The sequence below is a fragment of the Athene noctua genome, chromosome 2 (assembly GCF_965140245.1).
Source record: "Athene noctua chromosome 2, bAthNoc1.hap1.1, whole genome shotgun sequence".
In the NCBI taxonomy this organism is placed as follows: Eukaryota; Metazoa; Chordata; class Aves; order Strigiformes; family Strigidae; genus Athene; species Athene noctua.
In genome coordinates, this window is record NC_134038.1 from 106707354 (window position 1) to 106729036 (window position 21683).

At 35.3% G+C, this 21683-nt stretch overlaps 1 protein-coding gene across 5 annotated transcripts in view; it reads left to right on the forward strand.

Moving 5' to 3' along the window:
- Positions 1-21683, forward strand: part of LOC141957794 (solute carrier family 12 member 7-like) — a 66016-nt gene that overhangs the window by 25901 nt on the left and 18432 nt on the right. For all 5 annotated transcript variants that reach the window (XM_074899822.1, XM_074899823.1, XM_074899827.1 and 2 more), the window contains exons 6-16: positions 1871-2001; positions 3876-4117; positions 6335-6546; positions 8601-8768; positions 10178-10276; positions 10968-11025; positions 12586-12760; positions 14272-14390; positions 15590-15688; positions 17911-18030; positions 20031-20135. In XM_074899822.1, coding sequence (XP_074755923.1) covers positions 1871-2001; positions 3876-4117; positions 6335-6546; positions 8601-8768; positions 10178-10276; positions 10968-11025; positions 12586-12760; positions 14272-14390; positions 15590-15688; positions 17911-18030; positions 20031-20135 — 1528 coding nt within the window. The remainder of the gene's footprint in view (positions 1-1870; positions 2002-3875; positions 4118-6334; positions 6547-8600; positions 8769-10177; positions 10277-10967; positions 11026-12585; positions 12761-14271; positions 14391-15589; positions 15689-17910; positions 18031-20030; positions 20136-21683) is intronic.

A 21683-nucleotide genomic window follows, 5' to 3' on the forward strand; every position in this document is an offset into this window, starting at 1 on the left:
TCTGTTTGAAAGAAAGATAAGTAATGAATAGAGTCATCTTCATACAAAGCAGATTTCTTTACAAATTTACAAAAAAGATGGCTGCTTTTTTGCCTGAATTTGCCTAGACTTCATCTCTAAACACTGGAGGAAATCATGTTGCTTTCCGCAAGAATAACAGCTGGCAGAAATCTTTTTTTTATGTAAGCACACTAGGTTATGCTCATCTCCTTAAATGTTCGGGATAAAAAGATTACCTTGTTCCTCTTCAATTATGAAGCTGTTTTGTTTTGGTTTGGTTTTTTTAGATGCGAAATCAGTTAGCCTTTGAAGCTCTTACCCTTTTCAGTTTCTCAACACATTAATTGATAATAACAGTACTCAGACATTGTTATGAACACTGAACAGTTTACCAGTGAAGTTAAAAGAATTTGTCACTTGCAGAGCTTCTCCAGCTTAGTAAGGGGTTCCAGAACTGATGCATAAGTTGTTGGGCAAAAGTAAATGCTACAACTTGTGCAGGATGTAGAATAATTTTTATTTCATTGATACAGTACCATATATGAAATACAAATACGATAGAAAATTTTGTTTCAAATACTTATATTTTATAATGAAATGTAGTTATACTAATCAGCATTCAGGTAACTAAAATGTTCTGCTTTTTCCCCCTTATATTTTTAAAACTCTGTAAAAGTTTTGCTTAACATCCGTGTGTCACATAAATCTTTGAAGTTGGCAGTTCTTGTACCAGACAGGTCTCCATTTTCACATATTTTTTTTTGTTGGTACCAGCTTCTTACAGAAATGCTGCTTCTGTAAGCATAGTGGAATGTGTGGAGGAAGCAGAAAGCATAGATAGGAGCCTAGGATTGCAGGAGACCTGAGCAGCAGGATCTTGTCTCTTGCTGTTATATGCAGTGGCACTATATTTAGTAAAAGGATTGGTGATGCATCATAATTTTTTTTTTGTTAATTCCTCATTTATTTGTATTGAAAAACAATTTCAGACTTTGCCTTTTGATTAGAAGTTGTTTCCTATTTGTGGACTAATTGTGTACAAGACTAGTATATGTTTATTTAAAATAAAGCACTTCCTTTGTCTGTCTCCTCTTTCTTCCTCAGTTGGCATGAGTGGGACAAACATCATGAATTTAAGAGAGGATGCAGAGGGAACCAGAGAGTAGCATGCCTTGAGAGGGTTGGGAGAAATCTAGATAAAGAGCTTGAAATTTAGAGCCTTATTGAAAGGGAAATGGGACAGTAGAAATGACAGGGATGTAGCTTATGGCTTAAAGGAAGATGATGCATATATATGGGAAATAAAAATGAGAAGAACTGAAAAAGTCAGAGGAAAAGTGCTTAGTATATGAGTAGACAAGAAAAAACAATCCTTACCTAACACTTTTCAATGGTACTGAAAAGAATGTCTGTAGTGGTAATGGTTTCATATACAGAAAAGAAAAAGAATGCATATTAATGAGACAAATTTTATTTTGTTCCTATCTCATAAAGAAATTATTCTGGAAGTTTAGTGTTTGATTACGAACAGCTTGAGGTTAGAAACTAAAGATTGATTCACATTCACATCTGTTTATACTTGTATATACTTTTTTTTTAATCTGAAAGTAAGATTGTGAATTTTTATCTCTCTTTTCCTCGGTATTTGCTTTTTCTTCCCCAGAAAATGCATATGGGGATATTCACTTTGAAATGTATATTCTAACTGCTTAGTTGGTATAGATATTGAAGACAGTTTTGGTACGAACATTTCAATCTAGATGCATGCAGTAGTTAACATTTATTATTTTGATTGAACGATTCAAGTTTTTGTTCCTTACTGCTGTCCTTAATCTGAAAGATTGGAGTCTTTTTTTGGTTAAATTCACAGCTGGAGGCTCTTACTACATGATTTCAAGATCTTTAGGACCAGAGTTTGGTGGAGCAGTGGGACTTTGTTTCTACTTAGGTACAACCTTTGCAGGAGCAATGTACATTCTTGGTACCATTGAAATTTTATTGGTAAGTACTAGTTTCTCTTAAGATTAAATGTATTTGGGCTGTTTTGTGGGATTGCTGAGAAATACTCTCGGTCTAAAATGCGTTCTAGTTTGGTGATTTTTAATGTTTTGATACTGTATTTCCAGTATGTCAGTACTTACTGTTATGCTACTTGTGATCATTTAAAAAAGTTAAACTTCTGATCAACAATAGAAAAATAAATTAAAGGCTGTGTGATGTAAGTTTGTTCTAATTAATGTAGGAACCACATACAATTTGGTATCTGATGTTTATTATTTTGTGATGGATGCAACATATCTGTTGTTACTTTTTCATAACAAATATCTCATAAATTATGCTACTGCACACCTACAGAGTTGCAAGAAAAACTATATTAATTCTAATAAGACATACCTAAAATTCCAAAATTAAACATATAGGACTAAGCTGGAGATATAAACAACAGATGAAAAATAAATAGTAAATGTTTCAGTAGGTTTTGCAGAAAAGAACATCAGATCAACAGGTAGACTTTGGAGACATGTTAATATTTAATTCAGTGATTTTTGTACCAACTTAAAACTACAACTTTTGTTTCAAAAATGACAAAAGGTGCCACAAGAAATAGTGCAGTCCTTAGTGAAATATCACATTAGATTGCAGATTAAATCATGGGCAACAATGCCCATTTTCAGGGCCTCTGAAATGTTACTTGGATTTAGTGAAGCTAAGTCAATTATTTCAGTTTTAAAAAGTAGTTTATTTACAAATGTGAAGGAATTAATTTCTTCTTTGGATGCTTGTCTGCATGTGTTCATGGTGTACCACAGCAAACTTGCAAAAAGTTTGATACTTGTGTTATGCTGCTTCTGTGTTGTATGTCCTCATCTCCTTTTCCAGATCAAAATCCCCAGATGCACATAGCACTTTCTTTAGGACACCTTAGACTTGGAACTGAAAAGCTAAAGATTCCATCTTGAGAATCAATTTATCTTTTTTTTTTTTGAGTTTATTTTTTCTTCTACTCTGAACGAAGCCTTATTCTTTTTTTTTTTACTCCCTTGATAGCTGAGCAGAGGGGTTTTTTGTAAAGGTGTTAGAAGAAGGAATAAAGTTATCTTTATGGTGTAGTGTAATACACAGATGTCTCAGAACTATAGGTCAGAGTTTGTCTTTTCATTTGCATTTATCAGTATAAGTCCTATAAGCTATGCTTCCAACTTTTCAGGTAGAACCCAGAACAAAATTATATGAAATTGAGATCTCTTAGAGAATCCGGTTTGAAATCACGGTAGTTCAAATTGTCTGTTTTCGCACTAATCTGCTGTTGCAATTTCAGATTAAAAATTAAGGTAAACTCACCATAAAATATTTTTCAGGGTACAATGTTTAAGGTATCTAAATTTTGTGAAATTTTCGTGTGGGGACTATAGTACTGAAAGCATTTTTAGCTATGCTTTTGTTTGATTCTTCATATTTTGTTTCAGTCAGTGGAATCACTAATCAGGAAATGCTTCAAATTAATCTAAGAATATATCTGGTTTGAGCTAGTTTGCAGTTTTGTTTTTTCATTTAATTTTTGTCAATAGCTGCCCCCACCCCCCAATCCTTACTGTTTTTCCTGTCTGGCAGAGGCAGGAATTTGAGGAGTGGAAACTCTTAAAGGGGAGAGAAGAAACTGGATCAAAAGCAGTACCTCATTCTCAAAACTTGTTTTTATTCATCCCTGCCTCCCCCTTCCCTGTACCTCCTAAATGCCTATGTTGACTGGTTGCACTCGTTTGTGAAAGAGTAAAACTGACGTCACAGAGGTTTAGATTTTGAAGTTTAAGTAAATGGTTTCTTAATTAAATGTTTGTTATTACACGTATGATAGTTTGGCATATCTCTTGCAGACCTACATTTCTCCAAGTGCTGCTATATTTAAAGCAGAAGAGGTTGGGGAAGAAACAGAGGCTATGCTGAACAACATGAGAGTTTATGGAACATGTATTATCATTCTGATGGCTGTAGTGGTTTTTGTGGGAGTAAAGTATGTCAACAAACTTGCACTGGTCTTCCTTGCCTGTGTGATTCTTTCCATCATTGCTATATATGCTGGAGTTATTAAGACTGCTTTTGACCCACCTGACTTTCCGTAAGTGCAGTATCTCTTAAGTAGTGTGGGTTACTTTAAAAAAAAAAAAAAAAAAAAAAAAAAAAAAAAGTGGTGGGAGGGGATAGTTACTGTAACCATTTCATGTTTTAAGCTGAACTTCAAAATACAAGTGCATTGGTACATTGGTTTCAGTGTTAAGTTTTACATGTTTTAGGCAATTATGTGTTAACTTCTTGTTCTGAGTTACCTATCTAAATTTTTCTGTCATTCGTAAGACATACTCTGGAAAATGTTCTTTGGTTCTTAAAATTACTGGCAGTTATTCCATCCACACTTAAAGAACAGGAAGGTGACAGTACATATAGTTGCTTAATCTAAAGAATTAAACTAAAAAACTATAGAATAAAATAAAAACTTTAAGAAAATGTGGCTATGAGCCATAGTTACGAAAGAAACGTACTTTCAAACTTTGTCATGAGGAAATTTTTGAAACTTCCATTTCTCCGTATTTAATGGAGACATTGCAGAGTTAAATTCACTTGTGTTTGTGAAGGCTTTTTACCTTTTTGTTAAATAAAATAAAATTTTATTATTGTCGCACTTGGCATATTACCTCTCAGCACCTTTAGTTTAACACTCTCGACTCACTAAGAATTATTTCATTTGATCAGTTATCAGTATATAAGTTACACTTTGTGCATCTTTTTCTGCTTAGAGAGAAAACAAAATTATACTGCTTAACACATTAGCAGAATAGCCTAGTAACTTTTGTTATGAAGTGCTGTCTGTTAAGCAGGACTGAAGTTATCCTTTGCTGTATGATTATTACACATTCCATAGTATGTTGAAGTGTTGATGGTTGCACTGTCAAATCGAGCATTAAAGCAGTATTTGTGGACTATACTGTAAAATGATATCAAGTCTTCTATTGAAAGAAGTAAAATGTGTTCAAAATTGAAATTTTCATGAAGAAAGTTTAATTTCTGAGAAACTGTGACTTGCAGTAAGGAAATACTTAAATCTTTCAGTCACCTGTATAGGTAAAAGAGGGTTTATCTGGATATGTAGCATAGGTAAGGTTTATTACCAAGTTCCTGGAAACCTTATTTGTGTCTGCTACTGTGGTTGCTTGGGGAAAAAAATTAATAACAGAAGGTTATCTTCCAATAAAAATAATTGTTTGTATTTTGGGCAATCTGCCTCAAAATGAGAAACTCAAGACTGGTTTTATACTAGGGTAAAACTGATCTGGTGGTGAGCTGGTCATCAAAAAGACCAGCTTCCACTTAGCTGATTAGTTAGGTTGGCATCACTAACCTCTGCTAGGTTTGGCTGTTGTAAAGATGGTAAAATAGTTTACTTCATTATCTCCCAGTTGAATCAAACTGGAAGACGTTTCCATGGATTGAATCAGCTCACCCTGCTGCTCTAGGGTCACCAGTTCAATAAGAATTAAAAGGAAAAATGAGCAATTAAAAGGAAAAGGTGATCTTTCCAGCAGCAGCTTTCTGTTAAATCTGCTCAACTTCCAGGTGAAGCGGTGTTTTGTACTCTTCTTGAGGCATCTATGCTTAGTCACTACCAGAAAAAAGGATATTGTACTAGGCCAGTATTCTGCTTGGCTTAGTATACTTGTTCTAATGCCAAGTGGTATGTTTTTACTGATTGTTGTCAGCTTCTTAACTAAGCTCCTTCAGAACTATTAGATGTATGCTATGTGTTTTTGGATTTATCTGCCTAACACAAATGTTTTATTTGATGTTCCTTCTTTTGTCCTCAAAGATATTATATATCATTTCATTATTAAGCAAGCTTGGAATAGATATCTCGTAAACATCTTTTCTGTAGCTTAGCAAAGAAATGTTCCTAGATCCTTAATGTTTTTTGCTGTTAGGAATTTGTTTTTTGCGAATTGCTGAGTTGTTACATTTTCTTTCATTTCTGAGGTTTTAATTACTTTATATTAATTTTTACTCTCATCAATGTTTTTATATTTTGCTGTTTATCCCTCCTGGCTTATTTCCTGCCTTTTGAATTTTAATATTTTTGAGGGTCATCTAAAATTTATTTGCTAGAAAAGGGCTTAATCTTATTTTTGTATTTTCTTGGTCAGGCTCATTGTTCTATTAGGTATACAAAGTATTACTTAATTTCACTTCTTTCTTTAGGACTGAATGAATCATGGTCTCTGATGGACAAAAAATGGTTTAATGTATAACACTATTTTGAAGGATCACTTTTTATTTTTGCTTATAGTATCTGTCTTCTTGGAAACCGTACATTGTCAAAACGCAACTTTGATGTCTGTGCTAAATTTATCGAAAGCAATAATGAAACAAAGACTACATCTCTGTGGCGCCTGTTCTGTGATAGTTCTTTGCTTAATGCTACATGTGATGACTACTTTACTCTCAATAATGTAACAGAAATTCAAGGGATTCCAGGAATAATGAGTGGAGTTCTCACTGGTAAGTCGGAAAGCACAGTGATTTAAAAATTTTTGAACATTATTAGTTTGGCCTGTATCTGTTCAGTAATGTAGTGGTCTAGCCTGTCGCTACTTCTTTAGTTTTAATCTGTTTGTGTGAAAGATTGCTACCTGGACCATACTTCCTCCTTTAAAGTTTCCATCTGGTTTTAGAAGCTTAGTATCAAATGCATTCATCTGGGGGTCACTGGAGTTGTATAGGCACTCTTTCAAAGCCGCTGTTCTTTCAAACAAAAAAAAGTAGGAAGGTGTTTATGACAGCTAACTTTTTAAAAGTGTTTAGCTCTTTGTATGCCAGATACACTTATTTCAATAAGCTGTTCATGAATACGTTCTCAAACTCTCCTGAGGGAGGACTTGTTTCCAATTTACAGGTGGTCCATTGAGGAATGAAGTCCTGTGGCTTGTCCAGTGTGATACAGAAAGTTAGTGATGGGTTTGGAGAAAAGCAGTCTTTCTAGCTTCCAGACTAGCATTTGGACAGGAGATGTTCTAAGTGTATAGATTTTTCTTATGTTTATGTTTCTGTACAGTTGTGGCAGCTTGGGATTCCAGCTGCACTGGGTCATAACATTCATTTTGAACATGTACACTAACTTTCAAGTCTGATTGGATTAGCACTTTTGTGTCATACTGAATAAAGCTGAATCCTCATTAAGTATTTAGTGCTTTTGATTTGCAATGGCAAACTGATTTTTGGACTTCCTTTTATGTTCCATAGGGAGTGGATGCTAATTTGGAGATTCTGTCTTGCTTTATGTCACTCCTCAGATCTTTGCTAAAATTCCTGAAATTTAAAATTCTTTTGTTTCCTTAACTCTTGTTTTTATGGCTTTGGTCATATCTTTAGATAAATTTGTTATTCCTCTTCATTCAAATGAGCTAACACACAGAGCATTCTATAGCAGTTAATACTTACTTTCCTTTTAATCTTTGTTCTGCTGTCTCCTGTTTCTTATACATGCTTCCATATATGTTTACCAACTGTAATATTTATGTTACAAATCTGGATACAAGTACCCTATCTTTGACCATTTCTGGAGATTCAGAGTCAATCTCCTATTGTGCTCAAGGTAACCTTTTGCTATTTTGAAGGCTTAGAATACTTAATTTCCTTAAGTTGTACTGGATGGCTGAAAATTGGCTATCAGATCCATCATCCTGGCAGTCCATGGGAATTGTTTATTTCAGTGGTATAAAATCCTTTGGCTCTTTGACAGGGAGGGAGAGTATTTACTTTGTTTCCTCACATGTCATGGTACAACTTACCTCATTTCAAAATAAGAATCAGTATTGGGTGTTCTCACCATCTTGCCAAGGGGCACAGTCAGTGTTTCCACAAATGTAAGCTCTCAGAAGCTACTGGTTCTTTGACCTGTCTATCTTCATGGAATAAACATCCTTAGTTTGCTGGAGAATCTGAGCCACATTCTGCTGCTTTTCTCTTGCTTTGGATTTTTCAGCTTATCAGTTCTTTTTTAGAGTCCAGTTACTCTCTTTTGTCACCATGTGGAATACCTTCACTGTTGAACAGCTGAGTCCTCAACTGTTGTCCAGTTGTTCTGTACAGCAGGTCTCAAAGAACTCAAACTACTACAAAGTAGTGGTGGTTTGGTTTTTTTTTTACCTGCTCCTCAAAATAAAGAACAAGAAATATGAATATATGCTAAAATTGCCTGAACCTGAACATAAGCTTCCTTACTTTTTCACAGTATGTCCCAATAATGCATCCATATGTCTGTGCAATGTAAGTGGACATTCTACAAATATATTAGAATTTAATTCTAGAACTAAATCTTTCTTAGATGAAAGAAAACCACTACTGCATTTCTAATAGGATACAGTGGGAATGTCCACCGGTTACAATTGGTATTGATTGTATTGCTGCTCCATTATTGCCTTAATAAGGAAATGTTGGGAAACATCATGATTTTCATGTAAAAAAAATAATCTGATTCATAAGATTATTACCTTCTCACTACTTAATGTCCTGAAACAGAGGTGACACTGGCTCTTGTTTCTACCCCCTTGTAGATAATCTGTGGAGTACCTATTCAGAAAAAGGATCAATAGTTGAGAAAAAACATCAGCCATCTGTTGCTGGATCAGAAGAGACAAAACTGGGTGGACTCCCTTATGTTTTTACAGACATCATGACCTACTTCACAATGCTTGTAGGGATTTATTTCCCATCTGTGACAGGTAGATACAACTATTTTTTTGTGAGTGAGGATGTGTACTTACAGCTGACAAAGGGTTACCTTTTGTGTGTGAATGTTTATTGATGACATGTGATATTGGTAGCCTGTGTGTCCAAGTCTTATGTGCTTAAAACTCTGGTGCTAGAGAGACATAGTTGGTGGTTGTTTATTTTAGGGAGTTACAGGACTGAAGAAACCAGTTTAAGTGCTATTTTTGATGTCTGGAAAGAAAACAAAAGCTCCATGTGTTATTAAATGCTTATTCAAAATAAGATGCGTGTCTTTATATTAATTTAATCTTCAAATGCATGAGAGAACAGTTGAGTATCAGGATGATTTTTTTCAGATACTCAAGCTATGAACCGCCTGTGATTTCCTTAAAGGGCCAATACTTTTTCTGTAACTGTAACTAGTAGAGAATTTTTCATCAAGCCTAAAGGTTAGATTAGTTGTATATAATTTTTCTCAGGTCACTCAGGTTTGACTGAAATAACTAGAGACATTTTTCTTCAAAAGTCCCAGCTCAAGGAATTGTAATAACAAGTAACAGAACAACTCTGATAAGAAGTTGTAGCAGTGTTTACTAGTTGAATACCAGGTGGAAGTCTCCCATTGTATTCTTGTTCCCATTTCTCTACTTCAGGCTCTTTTATAAACATCTTGTCATATCTGAGCCTGTGGTTGGGGTTTCATTCCATGGAGTTTGAAACTGCTTTTCTACTGGAACATCTTGACATTAGATTCTATGTTTTTGCCTCCCAAGAGTGGTCAGGGCAATTCTAGGAAAGATGGCAGAATTAGTCATTTGTTATATGATTTGCCCCTGCCCCCCCCCCCTCGCATCACACTATGTGCTATAAAATACTTTTGGTTTTGTGTTAGATTCAAACAGGGATGCGTACATGTGATTTCCTAATCATTTTTTTGTACTTCCTGTCTGTTTGTTTCTTTTTTGTTTCTATATATTTATTATTAAGATATGCAAGCAAATCAATAAACTAATCATGTATGGTCTGTTTAGTAGAAAGTTAGTGCATTTGGTGAAACTGGCTAATCTCCATTAGTTTATAACATCCATCCCCAGAATTTTGCTACTCCTGTATATTTGTCCATTTAAAAAATGATGCAGAAGTTATTTTTGAAAAATATTTTTTTTCATTTTTTCATCTGTCTCTTTCTTGAGCTTTCTGGAATTTGTTCAGTCAACAGTGGGTGGTAACACAAATTTCTGAATAAAATTAAAGTATAAATTGAGGATTTTTGCAGGATTATAGTACATTGCTGTAGCTTGCTCTGTTGGTAATGATGTGTTAAATTGGGCTTAAAGTTAAATGTTCCTATTCTATTAGTTGTTTACATGGAGTTAGTATTAATTGGTTTTATGACGTATAAATTTGGTCTTTCTTTAAGGTATTATGGCAGGTTCAAACAGATCTGGAGATCTTAAGGATGCTCAGAAATCTATTCCTACTGGAACAATTTTGGCAATTTCAACTACGTCTTTTATTTGTATCCTTTATGCTGTGACTTTTTTTCTAGTGTGCATTCTGTATGTATAACAGCATTGTGGTTTCATTGAAAAGTCCTTAGAGTTGCCCAAATATAAATAGAATGAAATTTAAAATTAAAAGTAATATTTCTATTGACTAAATATAAATATTATTAAAATAACTCAAATTTTATTTGTATATATAAATATTTATATTCAGTAGTCTACTAGTGCTTCAAATTCCAAGATATGATTGATGTTTTTAGTTAAGTGATGTAGAGGTTTTTAGTACCATGCTTCAGCTGGCAGATGACTTTGTTGTTATACTCAGTATAACCAGTGAAAAATCTTAAAGCAAACTACCAGCAATAGAAAATGTTAGACCTTCAAAACCTAGAAGACACAAATGCTTATCTGCATGAGAAAATATATGTTCTGTTACATGATATATGAACTGGCTACTCCTAATACTTCACAAATCAACTGTGCATCAAATGCCGTTGTAGAGAATAGAAACTAAAAAGTTGTAGCAGGGAAGAATAAAAAAAAGCAGCTACAAAACAACCAGAACAAACAAAATAACACCCTCCCCCCCCCCCCCCCCTTCATTATTAGGGACAGTTTCATTTCATCCCTAGGTGAAAAATGGTGTTTTTTCTCTCTATGTATATGATTATTTATAGTGTAATCTTCCTTCAGTCTCAGTAATAGATCTTTCCTGTATAGTGTTGTTTGGTGCCTGTATAGAAGGTGTGATATTAAGAGATAAGTAAGTCGTATTCAGCTTCTAATTTTACAGGGCGCTATTTATGATCATGGGTTATGTTAATAGGACTTATTAATGGCTCTTCTGGGAAATATTTACATAATCTGTTTTGCTTAGGTTAAAACTGAAGGGAAAGTCTATCTGTTAAACTGAGATGGCTGCAAAAACTGGTCATCAGGGTATATCCCTTCAAGAAGTAGAAGCAGAATCTATGATAAATGTTTGAAGTGGAACTTTCCCTAATAAAATGTTCTTAAGAAAGAAAATAATAGTATTTGTGGAGCTGATGGGTAACGGGAGTGGTATTACTTTGGGAGGAGTAATATGCTCCTGAGGAACAAAGACAGAAAAAGATTTTTTACATTATGTTACAAGGAGAGTTCATTACGTTTACATCTACATTGGAAGGAGACTGTTATTTCCACTGGAGATATGACTGTTTTTTGGTTTAAAATATTAGTTGTAGATCAGGAGTTTTCAGTTTTCACGCATGTAATTGCCTGAGGATATCTAAGGCACAATATGAAGCATGCAGGGAATTAATGTGGTGGAGATAAGCACGAACAAAATCTCCAGACTTGAATTAATTTCTTCCTTATGAGAAGATGAGTTGACTAAGATGAATCTGTTGACAGGTTTCACGTTTGTTTCCTTGCTGGTGTCTAGTTCTCTTTTCTACTAAAGCCACGCTTGCTTTTGGTGATTAAACAGTGATATTGGGGTATTGTTTGGAAGGTGATGTAGATGATGCTGAGACAACTTATTTCAAAACACAGTCTTTTAGTCTAGAAAGAAAAGTATAAGTTAAGAGCTGGATTCTAATCAAAGCTAATACAAGAAGAAACAGGGTATTATTTTTACATTAAAATGGTATTGCTACATCAGTGAAAATCTCCGATTTCTTTTTCTTCAAAGTAAAGATACAGACAACTCAAGCTGATGCTTAAGAAATAGTAAATATAATTCTGAATAACAAATTAATGCAAAAAGCATCTCTTACTGACTTCCATACGCTTGTCTGCCATAGCTTTTTAAAAATTGCATCAGGTAACACAACAGTCAGAAAGACATATGGATAACTTGAGATGGGTGTCTATTTACTTGTCCATATATCAGTGTCACACTGCTAAAAGGAAAGGCTGGTGCTTTGTGTTGTGAATCTCCTGTTTATGCCCCAGGGTTTACCTGTATTACTTGTAGAACAGACTTCTGCAATCTAGTTCCTAGCAGTGACAAGGATCTAAAGGGTGTATATGTAAATACTTTTGCTATTGCTGTTAATTCTGTAAAGCTTGCCATGATACCTGATAGTTGCTGCATGTCTGCTTAGAGGCAGCACTTAAAATGAATAAATTATAATTTAAAAAACCAAATAAACAGCAGAATAAAGAGAGATTGGTTGAGAAATCCTATAGTGCATACTGTGAAATGGTGTTTATGGTTGAAGAGTGCTGTTTTCCAAACCCATTGAAATGTGAGTGTTGAAGCCATAGTAAACGTTGTTTTAATGCTTAGTGATTTTTTTTTTTTTTTTTTTTTTCTTCTCCCCCCCCCTTTCCTAAGGTTTGGAGAAGCAGTTAATGGAAATCTAGTGGTTGGTACACTGGCCTGGCCTTCTCCATGGGTTATTGTGATTGGTTCCTTCTTTTCAACATGTGGTGCTGGTCTCCAGAGTCTCACTGGTGCACCCCGTCTGTTGCAGGCCATTGCAAGAGATGGCATTGTACCATTTATTCAAGTGAGATTTTTTTTTTCTTTACAATACTTCAAATATGGCTTATATTGTGACAAGAAAAATGAGGCATTATATCTACTGTTCCTGTAGAACTGTGAGGAAAAGATTTGTACTTCACTTCTAATTGTGTAGGATGATAAATCAAGCTACTGTAGGGCAAAGTTTGAACTTAGATATTTCTGTGCAATGGAATTTAATTATTTTTGTTCTTGCACACAAAAGTTAGTGGTTCAAAAGAAGCAACTAACAACTGAACTTCAGATTCCAGGCTATGTTTACAACTTGTATTTCTGAACAGATTTGATTTAATCTTACAAGAATCATCACACAGTTCCATAGTATCATAGGGATACAATCCTAATTTTTATTCATTCTTGTAGGCTAAATGAAGTCAACAAATATGTAACAGTAGAATTCTATCCCATGACTTTCATCATTAAGATTGTTTCGACATCTTTGTGTGTGTTTTATGAATAAATCAATATTTATTAAAAATAAATAATTTTTCTCAAAGGAAGTGAGTAAGGGAGCTGACAAACTGAAGAAAAGAGAACTCTTGCTGGAAGATATTTAACACAATTGCTGGGTTGCATCTGGAAAAATTAGATAACTAGACTTGAGTTGAATATAAATAAAATTCAAAAAGCTCATGTCTAGAGGGTGAAGCTGTGATTTCTGTGGTGAAGTTTGGAGTTTGAAATTTTACCTCAAGTTTCCAGGAATAACCAACAGTTGCACAGCTCAGTGATAACCTACCAAGAACATGTTCAAGTAGAAAAAACAGGCTTATGTCTGAATAACTATGAATATTTTGGGAACAGAGTTAGGGGACAGTTGTCAAATTTAACACACAGAAATTGTAGATGGCACAAACACTGAAGGTAGCTAGGGCTGAATTTAGGAGAACAGACTGTTTTGTATGGAGCGATTCCTGAGGATGATTTGGAGCATTTGTTTGGTTTCTATATATGTTTTTCAGAGGCTTATATAAATATTTTGATACCTAAGTTATGTGAGGAAACTTATGATTGAGTATGCCCTACTTTACCCACACCTACCTCTGGAGTCTTAATCAGATGTGTGCCCTAGGTCGTGGTCTCACATCTGAGGTTGGTGTAGGATGTTATGTTAAAAATGGGCTATTACTCTTGGTGAATGACTTAAGATTGTTCAGAGATATTTATAATTATCTTCAGTGAAGGTTAGGTGTAAAATAGCAGCAACTTGGTTTGGTTCCTGAGTTTGGGGAAAGCCTACAATGAGTCAACACATTGATGTGTGTCTTGAATAGAGACTTCCTTGGGTAGGATGTGCCTCGAAATATTAGTAAACACTTTTCATATTGGAAATGCATGTATCTGCAATTTTGTTTCTAGCTTTTTTTTTTTTTTTAGTATAGATTGCTTCATTTTTCTTTAACTAATGACTCTTTTTGGTTCCAGTTAGAGCTAATATTTTATAACTATATAGTTGACAGCTTTCCCTAATCTTACTGTTTACTTGAATTGAACTAGGTATTTGGTCATGGAAAAGCAAATGGGGAACCAACTTGGGCTCTGCTCCTCACTGCTGGAATTTGTGAAATAGGGATTTTGATAGCCTCATTGGACAGTGTAGCACCAATTCTTTCAATGTAAGTATGAATGTGGTGTTTTGTGTTAAGCAGTATTTAATTTTTAAATTAACTAGGTAATTGTTTTTCTTTTTTAAATGATACATGCTAGACCTTGTTTTCTAACAAGCTATGTTCCTGTTTGATCCTGGAGATAATATGAAATGACAAAATGTTTTGGCCGGAACTAATTTCTATGCACAAAAAACTTTTTCCATAACAGAGTTCTTAAATGTTAGTAAAAAATATGTTCAACTTTTAAAAACACAGATTTTAAAATAAAAATTCCTGCTATTTTAGATCAAGTGCATCTAATAGAGACAGACAAAACGATTTAATGTCTTGGGGTATGAACTGAATTTAAACTTCCAAGAAAAAGTCAGTAAAATAATCCCATGTGTTATGGGTTGACCCCAGTAGGCAGTTTAGCCCCACACATCTGGTCACTCACTCCCCTGCAGTGCAGTGGGGGAGAGAATAAATAAGAAGGGTAAAAATGAGAAAACTCATGAGTTGAGATAAAGAAAGTTTAATAGGTAAGGCAGAAGCTCTGCACACAAGAAAAGCAAAACAAGGACTTAATTCGCTATCGATAAGGCAGTTGTTTAGCCATTTCCAGGAAAGCAAGGTTTCACCATTTGTGACTGTTATCTGAGAAAACAAACCCCATTAAGTCCAACTGTCGTCCCTGCTTCCTCCTTCCCCTGAGCTCTTACTGCTGAGCATAATGTCATAAAGTATTGAGTATCCCCTTGGTCAGTTGTGGTCAGCTGTGCCAGCTGTGTCACCTCCCCAAGACTTATTTGCTGACAGGGCAGCAAGAAAAACAAAGAAGGCCTTGATGATGTGTGAGCACTGCTCAGCAACAGCTAAAACATCCCTGTGTTATCAACACTGTTTTGGTTACAAATCCAGCACATAGTACCATATGAGCTATGAAAAAAATTAACTCTATTCCAGCCAAAACTAGTGCATCTTGATTGTCAATTGTTTGCTGTTTTTTCTAAAATCTTTGTTTGAGGCTTTATATTGTGCTAATACCGTGTTTTGAGGCCTAATATTCTGCAAGTATTAATTTAATCTACATTTTGTGTTCTGTTGGCTGCTGTGAACATGGGTACAAGTTCCTGCCTACCCTGTTTTGGATTGTGTTCAGCCTTTTAATACAAATCTGTCTAGTTAATTTCCTATTTGAAAATGTTCTGTATTTTTATTAACAGGTTTTTCCTTATGTGCTATATGTTTGTAAATCTGGCTTGCGCAGTTCAGACGCTTTTACGGACTCCCAACTGGAGACCTCGTTTCAAGTTTTACCATTGGTAGGGAATATTCCTTCATTCATAAGAGTTAAAACAAATTATGCAGCCCCAAATTGTTGATTTTCTTGCAATAATAAAACAAAATCTCTGTTCTGACTTAAGTGAGTTGTAAGACAATTTGCACACTGAATACTCTTTAACAGCAACATTTGTTTTCATGCATTTGGAATAGGGCTAGTAATAGCTATGATCATGAAATCATGTGACTAATACAGAGGATTTCAGAAGGAACCATGGGATGACATATGATATTGTTTATAAGCCAAGAGATCTTCTGAATATGAGAGAAGGAAGATGAAAAAAATCTTTTATATATAGATAGGGAGAACTAAAATGTTCAGGGAGGTTGGTATGGTTTTCATTTTAGTTATGCCAAAAAAATCCAGAACCAAAACTTCTACAGAAAAAAAAAATCTCAAAACTTCTACAGAAAAAAAAATCTCATCTAACATTAATTGTCTCTTTAATATGATCACTGTTTTTAAATTGTCATGTTTTGGATATTGGATTTGATAACTGAAGTAGGCAAGTAGATAATTGACAGTCAGTAAAGGTAAATTATACTAAAAGTGTGGGTGTGTTGTTTTTGTTGAGGTTTTTTTTCCTTTTAAATGGCTTTTAACACTTAAAACTAAGATTGAGAAACTTTGATTTTTCTTCACTGAATGTTAGAAATGCATATAGTTAATTAATTAACAGTCATTCTATTGAGAAATTTTGGTGTGGAAATGCCTTAAAGACTAAAGTCTTTAGGAGATAAACTGGCCTGATTCTAGGAATGTAAAGATTTCCTTATTATTTTTCTTTTTAAAGAATTGAGTGAAAATGAAATGTCTGGTTTTCGCCCTGAAAAATCATCTTGAATGTGGTCAGTAGGCACTTACTAGTTTGGCACCTAAACCTCCAAATACATCAGTACCTGTCTCCTAGTCTGTCACTGCAAACACCCAGGAGTGGTGGAACATCAGGGAGGGAAATGGGGGACTGCTGTCTTTCTGGGGATTTTTTGGTGGTGGTGGTTTTTTTTTGTTCCACCTCCCCTGAATTGTTGTGCAAGAAGTATAGTAGGAAGCACAGAGTAGCTTAAAAGCTAAGGCAGGTGGATAAGATGGAGGGTAGCAAGAGAGACCATGGTGAGGAAGAAAAAGTGAAGGGTTGTGACATGGCAGCAGCAGAGTTTGTAACTGTTTGGCAACAATTCTTTTTAATATTTTTCCCAGAGAGATCAGTGGCCAACTGACTCGCTGACCACGTAATCAGTTCTAACCAAAGCAGGTGTTGGAAAGGTGGGCTGGAATTGGGACGGGGGGTTTATTTTTTGAGTGAAAGCAGTCTCTTAGGTTGGCTAAGACAAGCGTGAAAGAGCAGCTGTTGTTCTTCTAGACAAACTACATTTAGACTGATGTCCTCAGAGCAAGTAGAAAGCGTTTCTTTGGTATAAAACTGGATGCATTTGCACTCAGTACTTGTATGGTACTAAAGAAGCAAACTAAAGGTACCAAACAAAAGTTGTCTCTGCTGACACTCTTTGTCAATAGAGTGAAAGCTAGCTCTAATTTGGAAATCAGATTAAAAGAAATCTGGGGTGTCGTATGTGACTAGAAGTATTCACAAAACTGTCCAGTTCCGAGCTAGTTTGTATTGACTAATAGTGTGGGTAAACCAGATGCATGCTTCTGTAAGTTTTTCAGGTCACAGTCATTCTTTCTTTATAGCCTTTGAAGGATTGTTTTCTGTATTGTCTTCTGCTGTCCTGTGCTCTTGCCTAAGAGACGAGCCACAACAGATGTGGAGAATGTAATTGATGAGTCTAAACTAATCAACTGTTAAACTAATCAACTGTTTTTGCTGGAAGTAGCATAATGTTGTTTAGAATGTTTTGTGAATTTTTTTTAGCTTAAATTCAGATCAACAGTAAGTGATGGCAGTGTGTTTTGAAACTGACTTTACTTGCTGGTACTGATAGTGTTTCAGAACTGACAAATGTAGTAAGCCTATTGTTATATCTAGTTCAGTTGTATTATTTTTGTTACTCAAAGGTTCAGAACGTAATTTTTTTTTTATAAACTAAAATTGGGACAATGTATTTTTATTTATATGGTAGCTATGAAATGGCCTTTGAAGAAGAAGGGCCTTTCTGGAAGTTAACTTAAATAAGAAATTGACTTTGTAGAACATTTGCATGCCTATTTAAAAAAATGGAAAAAAATGGTTTCTTTTAGGACTCTTTCATTCCTGGGGATGAGTTTATGTCTTGCCTTGATGTTCATTTGCTCTTGGTACTATGCTTTGATTGCCATGCTAATCGCAGGATGTATATACAAATACATAGAATATAGAGGGTAAGACAATATATCTTATTTATTTTATATTTAATATCTTTAACATTCAGCAAAAAGCACTTTTCTGTAAAATAGATACAACTGCAGTAATAGAATTAAGAGTATTCCTTGAAGCCAGGTAAGATTCCGTCTCTGTTAAGAGTTGTAAGTTTTCGGGTTCTGACTTCTCTGGAAGCTCTCTTCCAAACTTGACAGCCTGAACTAACCAAAATAAGAACTGATAAGGCTGGGAAATTTTCATTTGAGCAGAGATTATGATGTAAAGTTTTGGCACTTCAGGAACATTATCTTTTAATATCATCATCAGTTGTTACGAAACTTACCTTATTATTAGCTCATGCTAAAGCCCCAAAACTGCACTCTTTTGTGTGGACATTAGCACTTGTAAGAATGAATCATACTGAACATTCCAGAGCACCCACTGAAATTTATTTTCTGAGGGCTTAGGTAATCTTGAAATTGGAAGATACTTTGCATTTGTATGCATTTGACAAAGTGACATGTACAGAGTCACACCTGTAACAAATGATGTGCAAGTTGGAGATAAAGAGCGTGCTAAGTTCCTTAAAAAAAAAAAAAAAAAACCTAAAAAAACCCCACCACAAAATCACACCCCCCCCCCCCCAAGTAAACAACATATACAAACATTAGAGGTGATTATGATCAGTAATGTGTGTGCTTTCCCTTTCTAAGGAAAGATACCCAATGCTGAAATATTCTAGTCAAGAAAAATACTAAGATCTTGGAGCAGGAAACTGAAATGAGGCCAGTTGTTTTGATGGGTGATTTAAGCACAGGTGTTAAGTGTATCAGCTGGTATAAACCTTGTGGGTTCTCCATATTTTAATATCTCCGTTTCCAGATTAAAGGCTTTCCTGGATTGTAACAGCTCCATTTACTGGGTTAATTATAAGGAAATTAATTTGCCTATTTTAGCCAGGAAGTCAGACTGGATAACAGTTCTGTTTGTATATATAGATATGCACATACATAAAATTGTATCTACATCCAAATTCATATACAATTCTTTACATATGTTAGCACATAGCCAGCACATCTACCCAGTAGAGATTATTTTTTGCAGAAACTTAACTTCTTTTCTCCCTGCCTTTACAAATGCAGGGGTTGATTTGTCTGTGGGGAAAAACTCACCCTGAAATGTTCAAAAACTGCTTCCTGGAGAAACCTTAGGTTTTTATTTTATATTTTGGATAACTAAGTAGAAGACACATGATTGTGCTGTCTGTCAGGGTACATTTTAATTGTGTTGTTCTTTAATAGCTTTTGAAATCAGTTTGGTTTATTTAATCTAAATTTTGAAAGAATACTAGAGGTTCAGTGAGAATTCATGAATGGAAATAAGAGGGAGGGCAAGGGATATGGACCCCTTGCTGTAGTAGAATCCCTATAAAGGAAAATAATGTGTTAGCCTAAGAGTTTGTTATTATTTTGTTGGCTGCCTGGAATATAGCATACTTTTATATGGGGAGAAGGAGGAGTGAAAGATGTAGAGAGATTAAAAGTGATCAAAAGGGTCAATAAAGGTTTAGGCTCATCTGTGAGAGAAGCTGGGAAGGAAAGGAAGTGGAGAAAGCTGTAGTGGTGGTGTTGGGGGGAAGGTATAACACACTAATCCATACAATGTCAAGTTTCACTTGTTCGTTTTGCTGCTTTAAAACAATTCCTTCTAAGTAGCCCTCGCTTATTCTTGTGCTTAAAAGCAATTTAAGTAGCTCTCATGATTACAAAAAGCTTTTGAAGTATGAATAATATAGACCATAATAAATATTCATAAATACTTAATAGTTTTGTTGAAGGGACCTGAGACTGCTTCATCTTGGTTAGTTTTCTTTCTTGATTTAAATCGACAGATTTTTTTTTTTATGCATTCATGCAAAAAAGTGGGTGTTTTATGCCTATAATCTGGCGTGTGAAAAAATGTATTTAATTTGTATAAATAAATGGGACCCTGTTAATTGAATTTCTTCTGCACCCTGAAGAGCGGAAAAAGAATGGGGTGATGGAATTCGAGGACTGTCTCTGAATGCAGCTCGCTATGCTTTGCTTCGTGTTGAAGATGGTCCTCCTCACACCAAGAACTGGAGGTAAGTCCTACAACTTCCAAGGTCACATAATTCTTGAAATATGTAAATCTCTTGGAAATACTGCTGGTAAAGCTAATGGCCACAGTGAAATTTACCATTAAAATAATGTTTTAACTCGGGAATGGCAATGATATCATTGCAGTAGTATTATTTTACTGCAATAGAATGCAATTTATGGTCAGTATGTAATCAACTTTGAGAATATGGGCACACTAACTCAAATATAAATCCATGTGGTGTTGACATATTTTTCTAAAGTACAGAAGAATTTTAATGTTTGATTTACTTATGAGATTTTTCAGATTCAAAGAAGCAGTTATCATTGAGTCCCACTGTCTCTATAGAATAAATGGTGCAATTCCATAAGATTTTTTTTTTCTCTTCTATATGTTTCCTCTGAAATTCATTGTATAAATATACAGGAGAGTATTTATTCAAATGATTTTTTTTTTTTTGTGGCAATCTTTTTGATATAACTTCATTTAATAGAAACACTTCATAAATTGTTTAGCTATCATTAAAACAATATCTCATGTTTGCTGTCCCTTTGTATGTAATGGGGTTAGATGTTCACTACTATTTTTGCAATATATTCTTTTTACTTGTTTAACTATCAGTTAACAGCTGACAAGACAAAAAAGTACTTAACATTTAAAAACAAAAGGATGCTTGCATAGTCACTTCTGATGAATGTAATGCAAATCAGAAGAACTCTTGCTTGGTGGAACACACAAAAAAGAAACTCACTGAATGTGATACTTTAATTATAGTCACTGCTCTATGATAGTATCTCTGGGCATATACACATGCAGTGTTCTATTGTCCTTCAATGTAATTGCATTATTTTGCCATTTGACATGGGACTGATGCACATAAGCAATTAATATGAAATACATGAGCCACTGACTTTATCTGTGTCTGAACTTGGCATCTTGGGGGCAGCAGTGTAATGTAGTATTGACTAAGAGCATTCCTGTTAAATATCTGACTTTGCTTCAGGTCCAGATGAGTTTGGCTGGATGGCCGGGCCCAAAGAGTTGTGGTGAACAGAGTTAAATCCAGTTGGCGGCCAGTCACGAGTGGTGTCCCCCAGGGTTTGGTTTTGGGGCCAATCCTGTTTCACATCTTTATTGATGATCTAGACGAGGGGATCGAGTGCACCCTCAGTCAGTTTGCAGGTGACACCCAGTTGGGTGGGAGTGTTGATCTGCTCGAGGGTAGGGAGGCTCTGCAGAGAGACCTGGACAGGCTGGAGCCATGGACTGAGGCCAACTGGAGGAGTTTCCATAAGGCCAAATGCCGGGGGCTGCACGTGGGCCACAACAACCCCCAGCAGCGCTACAGGCTTGGGAAGGAGTGGCTGGAGAGCTGCCAGTCAGAGAGGGACCTGGGGGTGCTGATTGACAGCCAGCTGAACAGGAGCCAGCAGTGTGCCCAGGGGGCCAAGAAGGCCAATGGCATCCTGGCTTGTGTCAGCAATAGCGTGGCCAGCAGGGACAGGGAAGGGATCTTACCCCTGTCCTCGGCACTGGTGAGGCTGCACCTCAA